This window comes from Carlito syrichta, unplaced genomic scaffold, assembly GCF_000164805.1.
Source record: "Carlito syrichta isolate Samal-C Ts95f unplaced genomic scaffold, Tarsius_syrichta-2.0.1 Scaffold289041, whole genome shotgun sequence".
Taxonomy (NCBI): domain Eukaryota; kingdom Metazoa; phylum Chordata; class Mammalia; order Primates; family Tarsiidae; genus Carlito; species Carlito syrichta.
Window position 1 is genome coordinate 41,579 of NW_007233137.1, and position 17,851 is coordinate 59,429.

Here is a 17,851-nt window from a genome sequence, read left to right on the forward strand (position 1 = left end):
CAGGACACAGGAGAGAAGCCAGGCACAGGCACTGCTGGGACCACAGACAGTACAGGAATGGGCGGTAATGAGCATCCAGCAGGTGGAGGCTGGAGGGCCAGTGGCAGAGGGAAGGTTGTGAAGGAAGGCCGTGGAGAGTAGCCAGTGGTCAGTGTGCATCCAAAAGTCAAGGCTCCAAGCAGATGAGTGAAGAAGTGCTTGAGGAGTTTGGTCTTACTCCCTGGGACGGCGAATAGCCCTGAAGGTTTCTGATGCCCCGAAGACCTGGCTGCCTGCTGTCCTGGGCTCGATAGCATCCCCCACAGATTCAAGTCCAGTGGAACCTTGAAGTGTGACCTCATCTGGACAGTCTTTGCAGATGTAATTAGTTAAGATGGGTCGAATGACCTCATACGGACGAGGGCGGACCCTAAATCCAATGACTGGGGCCCCAAGAAGCCCAGGTGAAGAAACTCAGGAGAAGACCGTGTGACAACAGGCAGAGACAAGTGTTACAGCCACAAGCCAAGGAGTGCCGAGGACCGCCAGCAGCTGTGAGAGAGGCATGGGCTAGTTTCTCCCTCAGCAACTCCAGAACGGACCCTGCCCACACCTGGATTTTGAACTTCCAGCCTTCAGATCTGAGACAATGAACTCCTGTTGTTTTGAGCCACACTGTTGGCAGTCATTTGTTAGGGCAGCCCTAGAAAACTAACACAAGTATCCTGTCTGTCTCGTCTCTGAAAGCCTTTTGAACTTCACCTTCTCGGCATCCATCATCCTGTACTGCAAATGGGATCAATTATTGGTTTCCTGCAGACAGGGAATCCTTGACGGGAAGGACCCCAGGGCTTAGTCTTCGTACCCAGCCTAGCACCAAGCAGGCACTCAGTGGATGTGGTAGATGGATAAGAATAGGAGAGAAAAATTAAAATCAAGCTGTGAAAGGGTCGTTAGGGAACACCCAAGTTTTCCCATTTACAGATGGGAAAATGGAGGCCCAGAGAGGAGCAAAACATGTCCGAGGTGATGCTGTTAGTACAGGCAGTCCCAGGTGCCCAACCCAAGCCTCCGTTCCCAGGCCACCCCCCCATGCTCACTTACTCACCAGTGGCCCACACAAGACTCACCATGCCCGCCCCATGGCAGCCACTGCACTTGTACCGCCCACGCCCGTGGCATTTGTGGCATTCCTGAAAGTGAGACATTGTCCTTGGATCTAGTTTCCCAAGTGCCACCCAGTGTCACCGTCTCAAATCGAGGTGCAGCCACTCGGCACCAGGACAGGACGCTGGGGCTAGGCGAGTCTGCCGAGCCAGGTCACGCTACCCCTTTCTCCGCACCCCAGCCCAGTCTGTCCTGGAAACTAAGAAGGGAGACGTGTTCTCGGGGACCCACCTTCTAACTCACACTACAGTTTTCTGCCAGGTTGACCCGCAGAGTTGATGGCATTTGCCCGTCAGAGAGCTAGAGTAGTCTGGGCACAGAAGCCATAAAAGATGGACAGTATGTGAAAAAATGTAATCACGGAATCAAAATAGCATGTCCACCCTCGAGAAAATAACGGAACCCTTTCCTGACCCCTCCAAGTCCTCACCTTACAACTCTACGAAAACGCATAGAACACAATTACATTGTTGGGCAGGTGCCGTGGCTCACGCCTGTAATCCCAGCATTTAGAAGGCTGAGGAGGGAGAATTACTTGAGCCCAGGAGCTCAAGATCAGCCTAGGGAGCACAGCATAGACCTCATCTCTACAAAAAAATATGAAAAACATTAGCCAGGCATGGTAGCACGCACCTGTAGTCCCAGCTACTCAGGAGGCTGAGACAGAAGGATCACCTGAGCCCAGGACGTCAAGGTTGTGGTGAGCCATGATCGCACCACTGCGCTACAGTCTGGTTGACAGGGAGAGACCCTGTCTCAAAATAAATAAATAAATAAATAATTTGAAAATTTACACCCTTGAATCAAGTCCAAAGGGCAGACGAGAACACGATACAAGATAGCCCAGTTGTGGTTTTGTAATCCACCAGGTTTCTTTCCTTCTCTTCATGCCATGATTATATCTCTGTCAGGAAAGATGGAAATAAAATTCTGCTTCCCTGACTTTCACGGAAAATCTCAGCAGTGTTTTAACTTTTTATTTTACACCAATATCATCCAGCACTCCAGCTGCTTACTGTCAGGCAAAAAATAGAAAAATAAAATAAAATAAAACGCGCACACTCAAATGATCTAGGATGTTATCGCTCACTATTTAAAACTGGTGACAATCTGTAAATAGGGTAAGCCTCTTGCTACGGATCACTCCCTCATTTACTTGGGATTTTGTATGGGACTACATTCCACACACTGAGCTTTCTTAAATTCGGTTTATTTACAATGGAGGAATGAGCCACCAGAAGGATAAAGCTGGAGGAAACATTCGTTGCCTGGACAACCCGCTCAGAGAGAAGGCGAAATATCCCACCAATCATGCTGTTACCTTGACCAGTGAGGAGTGAGGGACTTGGAACTTCCTGGTGTCTTCCTGAAACATCGGGGGCACCTGGACCTTCATGTCCCAGAGCCTGGGGGAAGCGCCTCTTTGCGGCCCATCCACTGAGTGATCTGACACAGAGAGGGATCGTCATAAGAACAGCAAGAGCCACGGGGGAAACCTTCATTTATTCAACAACAGCACTGAGTCTTTACTTGGTGCCAGTCATTAGTCTAGATTGCTGAGACTACAGGGATGAGCAAGCCAGGGCCCGCTTGAAGTTGGACAGACCTGGTTTGACTCCTGACTCTTCTACTTCCTAGCTGTGTGACTCCGGACAAGTTACTTAACTTCTCTGAGCTTCAATTCTCTTATCTCTGAAATGGGAATAAGGGTGGCACCTGCCATACAGAATGTTAGTGAAAATAGATAGAGGAGTTTATATAAAATGCTTAGCACTAGGGTTAGCACTAAGAAGTCAATTAGCAAGAACCATCATCATCATCACCATCCCTTTCCCCATCCATTATCTTGTTCCTCTTTCTCCTCCTTTGTTCTGGGGGGCAGACAGGCATACCATCCCAATAAGCAGTTACAGGATAGGTTAAGTGCCTTGAGCAAGAGTTGTGTAAAGACCTCTGGACACTCAGATGACTGACCCATTCTGCTGGGAAGATGGGCGGCAGGAGAAACCCTGGAAGGTTTCGTACAAGAGGTGACATGAGCTGAGTCTTGAAGAATGAACTGGAGTGGTCCCACAGAGAAAACAGGTGGGACATAGGGCTTCCCAGACAGAGGAACATAGGGCTCGCAGTGGGGTTCAGCGGAAGACAAGATGGCACAGAGAACCGGGAGCTCATGGGTGTAGAGATTTACGGAGCCCTGGGAGTGACATGGGGGGCAGGCAGATGCCCAAGTGCCCCCGCTGCTTTGCAGGCTGGCCCTGTGTGGCAGCACCAGCCTGTGGCCAGAGGCAAATGCTAGGCTTTTCCAGGACCTCCTGCAAGCCACTTCCTGGGCAGGAGGCATCTGCGAAGACCAGCCCTGCAAAGTCTCTGAGATGAAAGTCCACCACTTCATTCCACAGGGGAGGATGGGGCAGCCGGGCTCCCAGCAGAAGAGCGAACTATCCCAGACGAGGGCCTCAGCCAGGTCCCGACATTTCCCACCAGCACCTACCGTATGGCCCCCAGTTAAGCTGATTTCCAACAACTCACTTACTAGTAAAGGGTTGAAATGTCCACTCACTCATCCTGGATTCACTGAAGGTCTCTAGTCGATACTACAGAGGAAAAAAACCCCAGCATGTTCACACTGTGCACGTGATGAAGACAGAGCACTGCGCCAAAAGATGACCCCACCACCACCTGCCAGGGCTTAGCAGGGAAACCAAAAGGCTCTGAACAGCTAGCAACAGTCATTACTGTCCCAGATGCCTCCAGGACATCTGCAGGGGAGGTCAGCCAGCCCCGGGAAATCTCCCCTGACAGGTTCACAACTGGAGCGACTTCAGTACCCCATGAATTCACGAGGGGGATCCCAATAAAAAATAGAATTATTTTTCGGAGGGCAGGTCCCTTGTAGTACAGGCTTCCCCTACTAGATTCGAGTTTTAAGAGTTCTAGGAACCCAGTGGCATCAGTATACCAGCTAGTGTTTTTGTGAGGGGCTTCAGTGAATTTTTTTTTTTTTTTTTTTTTGAGATTCAATGTATTTGCTCACTTCATGATGGATGATTTACGAGTGCACCTGCCCACACTGTGCTGAGCGTTCAGCAGTTTTTGACCCAAAACAGCATGACCCTTGTGGCCTACCCTCCCTATTCACCCAATCTCACCCTGAGTCTGTTTCCCCAGATTAAGAAGTCCTCCAAGGGAAATGTTTTGCCCACGTGGAAGAGGTGAAATAAAAATGGCAGAAGAACTAAAAGCCATCAAAATTGATGAGTTCAAAAACCTATTTTGAATAGAGGAAGACACTGCAAGGTATACTGCATCAAACAAGGAACTCTGAAGGTGACTGAAGTTTAAACATGTAGAAATAAATAAATTCCAGATTTTTTCCATCCCGTCTCATATACACAGAAACGTTCTATGAGGCAAATTTCAGAGCAGTAGTTGTCCTTTGAAAGATGAAGTCCCCGGAATCCACTGCTTTGAGGGTCCTCTTTTGGAGAAATTTGTCTGCCTATGTCAAGATCCCCCTTCTTGATCCTTATCCACAGAGTCACAGAGCGGGAAGAGATCTGAACATCACTTGCCTCCTCCTTTCACATGTGAGGACATGGAGGCTCAGAGAGGTCGGTTGACTTACCCAAGAACACACAGCCACACAGCAGCCTCTCCCTTCAGATCCCTGCTGTAACCACTATCTGTGAGGCTCGTCTGATTTTTGTGCCATTGTGAGCTCACCAGAGGATGACTGTGTCAGTGACACTAGAAAATGTAGACCTAAGAGCTGCCCCTCTGCCCTGTCAATGAAGGAGACAGAACTGCCGGCTGTGATCTTGGTTCGAGAGGTAGCATTTTCCTGGAGCGATGAGTAAATGATTCCTAGGCACAGACATCGTGTCCGGGAGGCTGAGGGAGCCAGGCCAAAGGGAGATGGATGCTTCTGAGCCCTCCCTCGTGGAAGAGTAGAACAAGGACACAGCCACCCTGAGTGTGGGTCCCAGCTCCATCATTTTAGCTGCATGTTCTTAGGCAAGTGCCTCTGCCTCTTTAAACTTCCAATTCCTCCTCTGTAAACTGGTGACAATAATGCTGCCATGAAGGGAAGCTATGAGGATCTGACAAGGCAGGAATGGACTGAGCTTTCCACAGTGCTGCCTGCGTTAGAGCTTGTCTGTTGGGACCAAGGATGCTCAATCTTGTTTTGCTGTTACTCACAGCCACAGGCCAGAGGAGTTGCCAAAGGGATTCAACATCCCCGCCGTTCAAACTTGCTGTCCCCCGGGGTGCCGTTCCACCACCCCCCCCACATCCCACGAGCGCCCCCCTAAAAGTCCTGAGACTCCCAGTCCCTCGGCCAGGGTGTCCCCTATAGGGCCCAGCCCCTACCCTGCAGAGGGTTTGCTGCTTCAGCTCACGGATGGTGAGGTCGCCGGCCACTGCGCTGCCATAGCAGCACTTAGAGTTCACGAAGCTGAGGAGGGCATCACGGGCCTCCGCCTCCGTCATCACAGGGACTCTGCAGACAAACGGGGGAGGGGGTGTCAGGAAGGGCCCATGGGCTCATCCAGGCCAGTCGCCCTCCTCAATGTGCAAGTGGGAAGAGGAGGCCACAGTGGCAGCAAAGTCCTCAAGAGTCCAACAGGGGAGGGCATCTCCGGCAAAGAGGACCACGTGAACAGATGCCCAGGGTGAGGGAGTGACAGGTCTTTCTAGAGAACAGCAAAACCACTTTAGTGACACTTAGAAGAAGGGCTGGTGAAATCTTAGAACAACACATAAACACTTAGAGATGAATTGTACCATTTTACAGATGAGGAAAACTGAGGTGCAGAGTAGATATCACATAGCTAGAAGGAGGCAGACACAGGCTGGATGAGGATCCTGCCCTTGGGAAACCTGACCTTGACCAGAGGAGCTGTGAGCACCATAGTGGGAAGACCCCAGCCGAGAATTGGCCCACAGCTGATGGCAGCATCCACAGACTCACCCTGAAGACAGTGGGTGGGAAGGTACGAGAGGGGCCCTGCCTGGGTTCTCTCCCTACATGCCCTTGCCTCCTCCTGGAAAACTCCTTTCTCCTGAGGCCATGCCACCACCTTAGCGAAGCCCTTCAGGCCCTGGACCCTCCAGTAAGAAGGACCCTCTCCTCCCTCCCCTTGCATCTTCGTTTATTTTCCATGGCAGCCCTGAGAGAGCCATTGATCCTGATTTGTACACCCTTGGGTCCCCAGCACCCACCAGGCCCGGTGCACCAAGGGGCCAGTGTGGCGTTGTCAGAGTGCTGTGGGCTGAAATGGCGGGTGGCGACTTCATGGAGGAAGCGGGGCTTGCCCTGGGCATGGAAGGTGGGCAGCCAGGGAAAAGAAGGGACAATTCTGGCAGCAACAGGGCCTAGAGCACTCAGGAGATGCCTCTCAGGCCGCCCTACTGAGACACTGGGCCTGGAAAGGGGGTAGCTCCACCCTGTCTCTGCACAAAGCTGGCTGGAAGTCCCAAGCTCTGCCCCCAAGTCTTCTCAGACGAGCAGAATGCAGGTCTCTCCAGAATCTAGAGCAGGGGTGGACAAACTTCTGTGAAGGCACCTGATGCAAATATTTCAGGTTCTGTGGGCCATGTGGTCTCTAAGTTACTCAGCTCTGCTGTTGTAACAAAAAAGCTACCAGAGACAGAGACATAAAAGTGAGTGTGACTGTATTCCAATAAAACAACTTACAAAAACAGGCCATGGCCTAAATTTGGCCCAAGGGCAAGAGTTGGAAACCCCTGATCTAGACTATAGTTTTCGACCCTGGCTTTGTAGCCAAACAATCTGAAGAGCTGGGTAAAATGCAGTTTCCCAGGGCCCACCCCTGGACTAAGTCTATCTCAGCACCAGCCTGGAGCGAGGGGGATTCCCCCAAGGGATCTTGATGCACGTCAGGGTTGAGATCACTAAGGAGGGATCCCATGGTGCAGTAGTGATGTGTGGTCACCAGGACACAACATGAAACTCACCTGTGTTCCAGTAATGAAGACCAGGATCTTTGTTCCTGGGGCCTCCCTGGGGCCTCCAAAGGTGGGAAGAATATCTGCCGTCCTGGAGAAGGGAAGAGGCAGACAGCCCAGCTTAAGGGAACAAATATGTGAGGGGGGAAAGAAGGGAAAACTGACTGAATGGGAGAAAGAAAGAAAAGGTGAAGCACTTCATGCCTACGACGTGAAAAGAACGGGGATCCTGAGACCAGCATCATTTGGGTCTTAGATGGACATGGTCATGGTCACGGAATGTTCCTGGACATGAGGCCTATTATGCCCCATCTTTCCTCCCCTGTCCATGACAAGGGGCTGCCCAGGACCCCCCCAAGGGAAAGGGATCTGTTCCAGAGACATCCCCACCAACCAGCACGAACCCTGGAAGAGACCACAGGGGCCCAGACCCCATGGACTTACTGCCCTGTGGAAGAAGCCAGTCGTAGCTGGGCAGTGTCTCCAGGAGCTCAGGGGGGGGCGCCAGAGGACTCTCTACCTCAAAACTGAGGTCCACCACACCTGCAGAAAGACAGGCAGTTCTGAGCCTTGGGAGGGAGGGAAGAGTTGATGAGGGCATCATGGGAAACTGAAAAATGGGGGTGGCTACGGAACAAAAAGCCCCGCAGTTTGAGCCAGCCTCGCTCTGGCATCTCTGGGACACAAGGCACGTCGGCTGGGCAGGCAGGGGGGTGGTAGCAGCAGCCCTGATGATCACGATGAGAAAACACTAAGAACGGCAGCTCCTGGCTCTATGTCCATGTAAATGTCTTGTGATTTAATTGGGATTGCCCTTCCTCATACTCCAGGAAACACCTGGTGGGTGAGGGATGCCCCTCATTCACCTGGCTTTGTGTTCATGTAAAAGCTTTGTGATTTAATTGGGATTGTTCCTCCTCATGCCTGAGGAAACACCTGGTGGGTGGGGGACGCCCCTCCTGCACCTGGCTTTGTGTTCACATGAAAGACTTGTGAGACTGTCTGTGTAAAATTTGGGGATAAATACCCGCGGTAAATTCCAATAAATGGCTTCTGCTCAATTCATTGAACAGTTGTCCACTTTCTTTCTCTTTCTTTCTCTTTATATCTATCCCTCCATCTTTCTTTCTTTTAATATCTATCCCTCCTACAGAATCGGCTTCTGCACTAGACAGAGTCCAGTCTCTTTCTTTCTCCCCCCGTCTCTCTCTCTCTCTTTCTCTTTATTTCTCCAGAATAATCGCCGACGCCACCACATCTACCCAGGGACCCCCTAAATCTCTCTGCTGGGGCTGGCCCCCTGCAGCTGCGGAATAAAAAAAAACTCCCCACAGTTTGAGCCAGCCTCGCTCTGGCATCTCTGGGACACAAGGCACATCGGCTGGGCAGGCAGGGGAGTGGTAGCAGCAGCCCTGATGATCACGATGAGAAAACACTAAGAACGGCAGCTCCTATTTGCAAAGACCTGCTTCGTGTGGTCACTGTGACAGGTGCTTCATAAGCATTGCTGCAAACCACGACTCCAGGACACAGAGTGGTGAATTACAGATGACCACACACTCTTTGATGCCCCCTGCCCCTTGAGCCTGTGAAGACTTGTGATGGCTTCAACCAAGAGAATGCAGTGGGAGCAATTAAGAGACTGTAGCTTCTTCTGCCGTGTGGAACACTTACCTCTGACCCTGAGCTGTAAGAAGTCAGGCTGTCCTGCTGGAGAGACCTTGAGGAAAGACCCTAAGACTACATGGCCAGGGGTTCACTTGAGCCCAGGCCTCCAGTCCCCCACCACCAAGCCACCAGGCACAGGAACAAAGTCATCCAGGACTCTCCAAGCTAGATCAACTGCCTGCTGAACACCACTGATGTACTCACCGGACACCACATGGAACAAAAGAATCTCCTGGTTGAGCCTTGCCTTAATTTCTGACCCACAAAATCATAAGATATAATAAAATGGTTTTAAGGCATGGAGATGTGGGGTAGTTTGTCATACAGCTTTTTCTAAAGGGCAGTCTGTGTTATGGACCTCCCAGCAGACCTGGCCAAGACCTTCTCAGAGCCACATTGCAGGCTAGGTCTCCTCCTACTCCATCTCCTTCCTTCCAGCTCTCCCATCACAAGTGTCTAGCCTGCATTACGGTCTGAAGACATTCCTTCCTCTTTTCCCTTCACAGGTGTCTCCAAGGAACCTCTTGCACATCTAATGCCATTTTGGTGTCTTCTTCCTGGATGACCCAAACTGACACACTAACACTAGCCCCATTCTACCAGTGAGGAAACTGAGGCTCAGGCTGTGATTTGCCCAGAATGGGTGAGACCGGACTCAAACCAGGCTCATCTGGCTCCACAGTTAATGTTCTTTCCAGATACAGATGGTCCCTGACTTAGGATGGTTTGACTTATGATTTTTTTGACTTTACACTGGTACAAAAGCAATATATATTCAGTAGAATCTGAGCTTTGAGTTTTGAATTTGGATCTCTTCCCAGGCTAGTGACAGGTGGTTGGATAGGTTCTCGTGAAGCTGGACAGTGGCAAGAGTCACAGACCCCTACTCTGCCACATAATAACAAGGTAAACAACCCATATTCTCTAGTGTCCCATGTAACTGGATGATTTTGCCCACTGTAGGCTACAGTAAGTTTTCAAGCATGTCTAAGGTAACACAGGCTCAGCTATGACATTCGGTGAGTTAAGTTGCTAAATGCCTTTTCCACCTAGGATGTTTTTATTGAATCTATCAGGACATAACCCTGTTATAAGTTGAAAAGCATCTGGACTTCTCATAGGCAAACCCTGGGGCAAAAAATCATTCACTGTATATCTGTTTTCCAAGCCTCACCCTCACTGTCAGGGGTGACATAGACACAAATGGCCTTGAGACTACAAGGAGGAAAGTATCATGTTAAGAACGAGTCCCTAGATGCATGGACAGCCTTCCCACACCTACCTGGAGGTATGGAAGGCAGGTCTTCGGACTCCACTTGACATGAGGCTCAGAGAGGTTACTCCAACATGTATAGGTCCCACAGTGTGGAGTTAAAGCAGGATAGAGGTACCTTAGTCCGATTCTAGCCCACTGGGCCAGTCCTCAAAACTGTCCCCACAAGCCCTCATGCTGGGAACAAGAATTGCTTGGCTCTGTGTGCCCAGCAGCCAAGTGTGCCACAGGAGTTGAGTTTGAATGGTGGCTGTGAAATGATCGGAGGAAGGGAGTCCTTTCTGCCTCAGTCACTGAAGAAAACTCTCATCACACTTCCAGTTGATCTACCCCATTTCCCCTCCTTTTTGGGAGGAAGGGGGCACCACTTTAAAGCTCTTTACCTCCACAAAAATAAAATTAATATGTCCTGTCCTTTCAAACTTAATAATATCAAAGGCCTAGCAAATCTTGTTCTAAGTGAGAGTAACCCAGGCCAATCTGGTAATGGAGCCATCAGGGGATGAGGAAGGTGGAAATACTAAAATATGTGGCAGAGAATGGGGGAGGGAGGAGGGGCTGTCATTTAGACAAACGAACAACACCTCTACCACCCTCCAAATTAGGAATGTCCCCATCCTCTGACAGTAAGAAATGTTATCTGCATCGCTAACTTTTTTTTTTTTCACTTCTTGCAGAAAACCTACAAAGGAAAACCTACAAAGGAAGGTGGATAGAGAAGGTCCGTGGATGCAGAGAGAGCCCTTCTAAGCAGGAAAACCCACCTCTGTGAGCAAATGGTTCTACCAGGAAACAGGTGAGAGATCTGGATAGATGTGGCCATGAGGTAGAGTGATTTCATCCCAAAGATTCAAAGTGATGCCTGCCAATGTGTGTTAAAATCCCTGATAGGATAATTCATTTGGAATTAGTGTTAATACTTTGGCTGTCAGTATTGTTTTGCTTTTGGCAAGTTTATTCGCATTTGAAGCTACTTTAGCCACCAGGGACCTAGAGGTTGTTAGCCATTTTCTGTAAAGAGCCAGGTGGTAAATATTTTAGACTTTGCAGGCCACGTGATCTCTGTCTCAATTACTCAACTCAGCCATTGTAGCGTGAAAGCAGCCATAGACAATACACAATTGAGTAAGTGTGGCTTTGTTCCAATACAACGGTATTTATGAAAACAGGCAGTGGATCAAACTTAGCCTCTGAGTCAGACTTTGCCCACCCCTGACTTAGACATTCACCTGTGTGTTTACTTAGACACTTACCCAAGAGGATGGGTTTAGGAAGGGTCAGAAAGGTGGAGACTAAAATCTGAGCATTTCTGGGACCAGGACTCAGGATCATCACAGTTCCTGTGAGCCCTGTTATCACAATTAAAGATCCAAGTCAGGCTGGACTGCAGCCAGGATGACTGGGGTCAGAATCCCAGAGGCAGAGTGGTTGGGAATGTGGGCTCTGACACGTGGCCCTGGGTCCAGGCTCTCTGCCATGTGCAACATGACACCATGCCAGTCACACATCCCTGCAGAACTCAGTTCCGCCATCTGTCTGTGAAATGGAGCAGACGAATGAGTGCCCACCAAATGAGACAATGTGTGCACAGTCTTTGAGCCTGTGCCTGGCCTGTAATAAAAACTTAGTCAATGCCTTGCACCTGAGGAGGGTGGGTCTTCTTCTTTCTCTGTGCTCTTTGAAACCAGGAGACAACAGTGAAAATGTCAAGCATAGAAAGAAAGACCATCACAGCCCAGTCCCCTGGGATGGCCCCACCCAGAAGTCTAGGGTCTGCTGGGCCATCAATATTCCCCTTGACAGGAAGACAGGGAAATGCCACCTCCTGCTAGACACCAAACAAAAGGGGCAGGAAGAGGGGAAGAATGAGAGGCGGGAAACTCAAAGCTCCATCCATCAACTGGGAGCCACTGTGACCCCTCGGGGCAGCTGCAATTTGTCAGAGCTAAGTTAATCTCACCATTATGTTATGGACGAAAATAAAGGACTCCAGCCTGAACTAAGGAGGATGTGTCATTTCCTGTGCAGATCTTGACGGGCACAGCGGGGAATGTGGACGTCACTAGGCATTGTGTGACACCCAGCGTGGGGCACTCAGCAGGGGGCCACCAGCCACCACACTGTTCCCATGGTGTTGGGTTGAGTTTCAGGGCAGTCATCCAGGTGGGTTCCCCTACCCTAAAGCACTCATTTCATCCTGCTGCTCACATGGGGGTGTTACAGACGTGATCCCTTTTGTGCTTCATGATAACCGGTTTTCCCCACTTCAGAAAAGAACAAAATGAGGCTCCAAGATGGACATTTGGGCAACTAGCTCACACATGCATAGCAGAGACAGAAACAGCCCTTAGAACTCCGATCCTGACTGCAAGCCTGGTGCCCTTTCTACTGAGCCAACACTCCATGGCTCCACGAACACAGCATCAAGTGGTTGTTAAGAAAACTTTGTGACGCGCATCACCTACGTGGTGTTTCAGCTCGCTGACCAAAGATATTTTTCTTTAGTATATAAATGAATTTTCCTTGTGGAGAAAGGCGTAACTAATGGAAAACCTCTTTAATTTTCTCCTTTTAAAATGTCATTCCCTTGACTTCAGATGATCAAAGGAATGCATGCTCTCTGTCCCCGATTCCAAATAAATCATCTTACATACCCTGAGGTGTACCCTCACCTGGCTCCCCACCACCATCTTACTTGGGCTTGTTGCATGTCTTGTCTCCTTCAACAGGTGTGAGAGCCCCTTTGGACAGGAACCCCTTGGTCTCGAATACCCTAACAGAGAGTGGGCACACAATGGGCACATATAAGGATTAGGGGCACAGCGCACCTAATAGGGTGGGTGCACGGTCAGTGTGCGTAAGTGCCTTGTGATTTGAATTACACTGAAGATGGTGCAAGATAGATTCAGGTGGTGGAACTTAAAGAGACAGAACATAGAGTGGTGGTTGCCAGGGCTTGGGGAGGAAGGGAAGAGGGAATTGTCGTTTAATGGGTACAGAGCTACAGTTTGCAAGGTGAAAGACTTTCTGGAGATGGTGGTGGCGATGGCTTTACAACCATGTGAATGAACACTACCACTGAACTGTACCCTTAGAAATGGTTAGGAGGGCCCTTACCCATGCATGGGACAGAAAGAAAAGATTCTCATCTGCCCACGTGCCAGGAAAAAGTCTTCTATGTTGTCCAGGCCAGGGCGAGAGAAGGGAAGACAGCTAACTGTGGGAGGGGTCGGCAGTAGGGATTCAGAACAGAGCGGAAAGGAAGAAGGAGAAAGACAAGCCTGCTCAAGGCTGGAGAGAGAAGTGTGTCTACTTAGGGGTGGAGCCAGTGAGAAGATATTTGGGGGAGCAAATGTTTACCATGTAATGAGACTAACATCAAGAGAAATGGGGGGAGAAGACCTAGCTCCTGCGGTGCCAAGAGAGAAAGTAGCAAATATTGCAATTTTTATTTTTGATGAGTTGGGATTGTTATTTGTGATGCATTCAGTTATTTGGAATGTGGAATTCATGCTTTGCAGAAAGTGCCATCACACCAAGACAGGGCTCCAGCGGGGCTGGGCTTTCTGAGAGCCATCACTGCCCTTCCAGAAGTGCCCTTTGACTTCCTGGCACTGATATCTGTCCCCACCCTCGCCCATGCTGTACCATCTCTCCAACACATGCTGGGACTACTCCTATCCATGGCCCCCACCCCCTGGGCACCCTTCCACCTGACTCAGCCCAGACCTCAGTGCCCCAAAGCCTGCTAGGTGTGGCCCGCTCCTCTGGGCCCCTTACTATTCTGTTCCCCTCTCTATTGTTACTTTTGACAAATGGTTTTATAAGAATTACTTGTCAAAAATCCATTTGAGGTCTGCGTCCCCCACCAGACTTGGAGCACCCTGAAGGTAGGTCAATGCTTTATGCATCCTTGTTCCCCCAGCCATGAGCAAAGCACGAGATACCTAGCCGACTATATAGTAGCCTCAGTGGGGGGGAAACTTAATTGTTTCGGGCCTGATTTCCTTTCCCTAAAAATAGGGCTCAGGGAGCACAGCCACTGAGAGGCGCAGATGGGACAATGGATAGACAGGGCTCTAGGGCCTGCCTCAGGAAAACCCTGGGATCCTCTCTAAGCTGTAACACAATGTCATGAAAGCTTCGTATTTCTTATGTGCTCCCTGAAGTAGAAGCTTAATGGACGCACGAATCCCTTCCAGAAATGTGCAACCTGTAGGAAAGACTGGCTGGGCCCCATGTGGCCAAAGCTGACCTCACCAGGAAGGCCTGGATTCCTAGCGGTTGTGCCTTCATCCTAGGGGATGTGTGAGAAATGCCGAGGCCTTGGTCAACACCGCAGCTCTTGGCAGCAGGGCCCCAGCCAAGAAACCCAGCACCTTTTCCCACCAAGATGCCATGATAGCCTCAAACCTAGTTTCAGATCTCCAGCTCAGAGCGTGGGGGCAGGGGGCACCCTAATGAATAAACTTTCTGGGAGCAGAGCTGGCCTGGGTCCTGAGAGGACGGCCCCAGCTCCTCAGCACTGGGGCATTGATGATGATGGTGGTGTGAGCTTGGCCCAGGGCTTTCACTCGGAGCTCAACCCTGCTCCCCTCCACCCGAAAAAAAGACCGATGCCCAGGAGTAAGGATCTATAACCTAGGTCTTACAGTCCTAGATCAGAGACGCCCTCTCCTAAAATCACCAGGGGTTCTAGTTACAACCCTTCTTACTTAAAGAGGCTCTGCTCACCATTTCTGGGAGGGGTTTCAATCTGCAATAAAAGAGGTTCTATTTCAAGAGATACAGTGTATAGAAAAGGGGAGGGGATTTTTCCGCTCCTGCTCTGTGCTAGTACATCATACTCTAGGGAAGAATGATTGAAACCACATTATGTCTGCGACTGCTGAAGAAACACGATCTGGTTAAGCTAAGGAAGAAAAGACTGTAAAGGCCTTTGTTTGTTTGCTTTTGCTTTTGGGGGTTTTATTTAGTCAGTGTCTTACTCTGTCACCCAAGCTCGAGTACAGTGGTGTCATCCTGGCTCATGGCAGCCTCGATTAGTTGCTGGGACTACAGGTGTGCCACCACACCCAGCCTTTTTTGCTTGTTTGTTTTGTTTTGTTTTGTTTTTGTAGAGACAAGTTCTCACTATGTTGCCCAGGCTGGTCTCAAACTCCTGAACTCAAGCGATTCTCCCAAAAGAGCTCTTATTTTAAACAGGGAACAGACACATTCTTAGTAGACAGCCCTGGAATCAAAACCAAAGAGTACAAGTTCCAGGGAGAGAGCTATTAACTCAATGTAAGAAAGAAATTTGGACAGTTTCAGCTACAGACACTGGGTCAGCCCATCGCTGGAAGTGTTCCAGCTCAGACTGGAAGATGCTGTCATGGGTCAGGGAAGCTGTCAGAGGCAGCCAGCCTCCAAGGATGGGGCGATCGGGCCTTCAAGATGTCTTGCAAGTGGGTGCCACATCCCAGGATGTTTCTATTCATGCCTGCCTGCGTGTATCACTGGAGGAAGCTGCTCATGTTACAGACCCAAAAATTGCGGGGCAACACTTTAGTGACCAGGAAGGGTATCTCAATCAGATTAAGAGGGCATCACCTCTCACCTAAAAGGTGTGTTTACATTATGTAAGCAAGCCTACAGCAGCCTTCCTTTCTGACACTTGGGGGACTAAATCAGCCCAGTTTCAGATTTCATCAGCTTAACTTCTAAAAGCTTTTCTGGGTGGTCTCATAGCTTGCAGCAGCATCTTCCGTGCCCAAGTGCTGACCTGAGTTCCTTCATATTTGGGACCAGGGTACAGGGCGACCCTACAACATAATTGCGGATTTTAGCCTTCTGAGGGGACTAAAGCGTCCACCCTGCTCTCGCCTTGCTTACCAAAAAAGCTTGAGGGCAAAAGAGAAATCTCACAGGTGATAAAACTTTCTGTTAATGGTAGTTTACTTTTAAAGCTCTGGAGACATAATCTGATCATTTTCTAGAGTCAATATTGACTCCTTGCCTACACTGGGCTCGGTGATATGTCAGGCGCTTTACATCCAATAATCCTTGGCCAATCCTGCAAAGTGATAGCACCTCTTTTTTATTTTTTGTCAGGGGAAATGAAGCTCAGAGAGGCTAAGTGACTTGAACAAAGTCACCTAGCAATTAGGAGGCAAAGCTTGAACTTGAACCCAGGTCTGACCTAGTTCATTGCTACTAAGAGGAACACCAATCATAAATTGAAAGACTGTTAATGAGCAGTTTTGAAGAAAAAAATTTTGCATTAGAATGTTAGTAGAAGTTTTTTAGAACAAGACTATGGATACACAAATTCCAGTATATTAGAGGTCAGATTAGGTCCTCTTCAAACACATGCTAAAATATCTCCATACAGCCTTCCACTTCAACATGAAAACAAGATGCCAACAGAATTTAAACTGAGTTTGCTCAGGTTAACATGGATTAATTTATATTCTACTTCAGGTCTGAAACTTACGGCTTAAAGAAACCAACATTAAAAACAATAGAATGCTGTACCTACAAAGGACCTTTAAGGTCACCAAGTTTGGTTACTACTAAGGTGTATTAGTGCCACTGGCCTCTTGGGGATTCAGGTGAAAGCTGCAGACCCCTCTCCACACCCCCCAAAAAACACATTTACATGACATTTTGCCCACATCTTCTTGGTCCTCAAATTAAAAACTCCTGAACCAATCTCCTTTTATACATTGAAAAATTGAGCAAAGCTCAGAGATGTTAAGCGACTTGCCCAAGATCACACAGCCAATTTAGAGCACAGCCAATTTAGAGCACAGCCAGGACTTGAATCCAAGACTCCCACTTCCCGGTCTGATGGTCTTTCTACTCGACTGCATTACCCGTTTCAAAATCCGCCAAAAATGTCTTTATTAAAAAAAAAAAAAAAAAAAAAAAAAGCACATTTCTTCCCTAAAACGCCATTTCCTTCTTCACGTTTTTAAATAGCCCTGCGATCCCATTGTATTTCTGTCTTAGTAGTGACAGGATGGGATCACCCAGCTGCGTTTCATGAGCGGTAATGAACCAGCCGACAGTTTGCTAGTGGAACATCGTGAGTAAAGACTTTTCATGACCTTTCTGTAAAGTTAACCTAAGAACTGACCCCAGCTGTGACTGAAATAAGACTCCTGATGTCCTCACTTACATTTGGCTGGGGGCGGGAGGGACTGTCGACCAGAGGAGAGGAGGGAAACAAAAAGAAGGTAAGACTTGAACAGAGTCACAGTGAGAGGGAGAAAAGCTCTCATCTTATTTTCTCTCTTCCGTCTGCATTGTCCAGAGGCCCCTGACGGAAGAAGAGGCTGCAGGCTGCCAACCGGCTTTACACAGGAGAGGGAGGAAGGCAGAGATGCTCCCGGCAACAGGACGCAGACCTGAGTCGGCATTTAGGGTGGATGGAAGTCTTCCCACAGCGCCAGCTGCAGAGGCGGGCACCTCATGCCACCTCTGCAATCCTACTTACTGTCTTCTTCACTCGAATCCCGGTCCATGGTCCAGACGTCCGGCCAAGGAGGTGTCTGCCTTTCTAGCGGGCTCACACCACAGCAAACTGAGGGAGAACCCTCAGGCCCCTCCTAGAATAGCAGGCCATTGTTACCCAATTTGAATACAACAGAGGGAAACACCAGCGTTGTCCATCATAGCAGCCTCTCCCGCACCCAATCTACGGAGGAGGTCTTGGAGCTCCTCCTCCTCACAAGAGCCTTCTGCTTACCAGGCTCTTGTGGACACGTCTGGCTACCTGTGTCCTGACTGCAGCCCTAGGAGAGGTGC

At 49.3% G+C, this 17,851-nt stretch overlaps 1 protein-coding gene across 1 annotated transcript in view; it reads right to left on the reverse strand.

The window, feature by feature from the left end:
* Nucleotides 1-17,601, reverse strand: part of SSUH2 (ssu-2 homolog (C. elegans)) — a 27,506-nt gene extending 9,905 nt beyond the window's left edge. Inside the window, exons 1-7 of the mRNA XM_008054098.2 lie at nucleotides 17,541-17,601; nucleotides 7,564-7,662; nucleotides 7,129-7,210; nucleotides 5,521-5,650; nucleotides 3,683-3,743; nucleotides 2,468-2,592; nucleotides 1,110-1,172 (exon numbers count right to left, since the gene is read on the reverse strand). Coding sequence (XP_008052289.1) covers nucleotides 1,110-1,172; nucleotides 2,468-2,592; nucleotides 3,683-3,743; nucleotides 5,521-5,650; nucleotides 7,129-7,210; nucleotides 7,564-7,662; nucleotides 17,541-17,568 — 588 coding nt within the window. The 5' untranslated portion in view covers nucleotides 17,569-17,601. The remainder of the gene's footprint in view (nucleotides 1-1,109; nucleotides 1,173-2,467; nucleotides 2,593-3,682; nucleotides 3,744-5,520; nucleotides 5,651-7,128; nucleotides 7,211-7,563; nucleotides 7,663-17,540) is intronic.
* Between the last annotated feature and the right edge of the window lie 250 nt (nucleotides 17,602-17,851).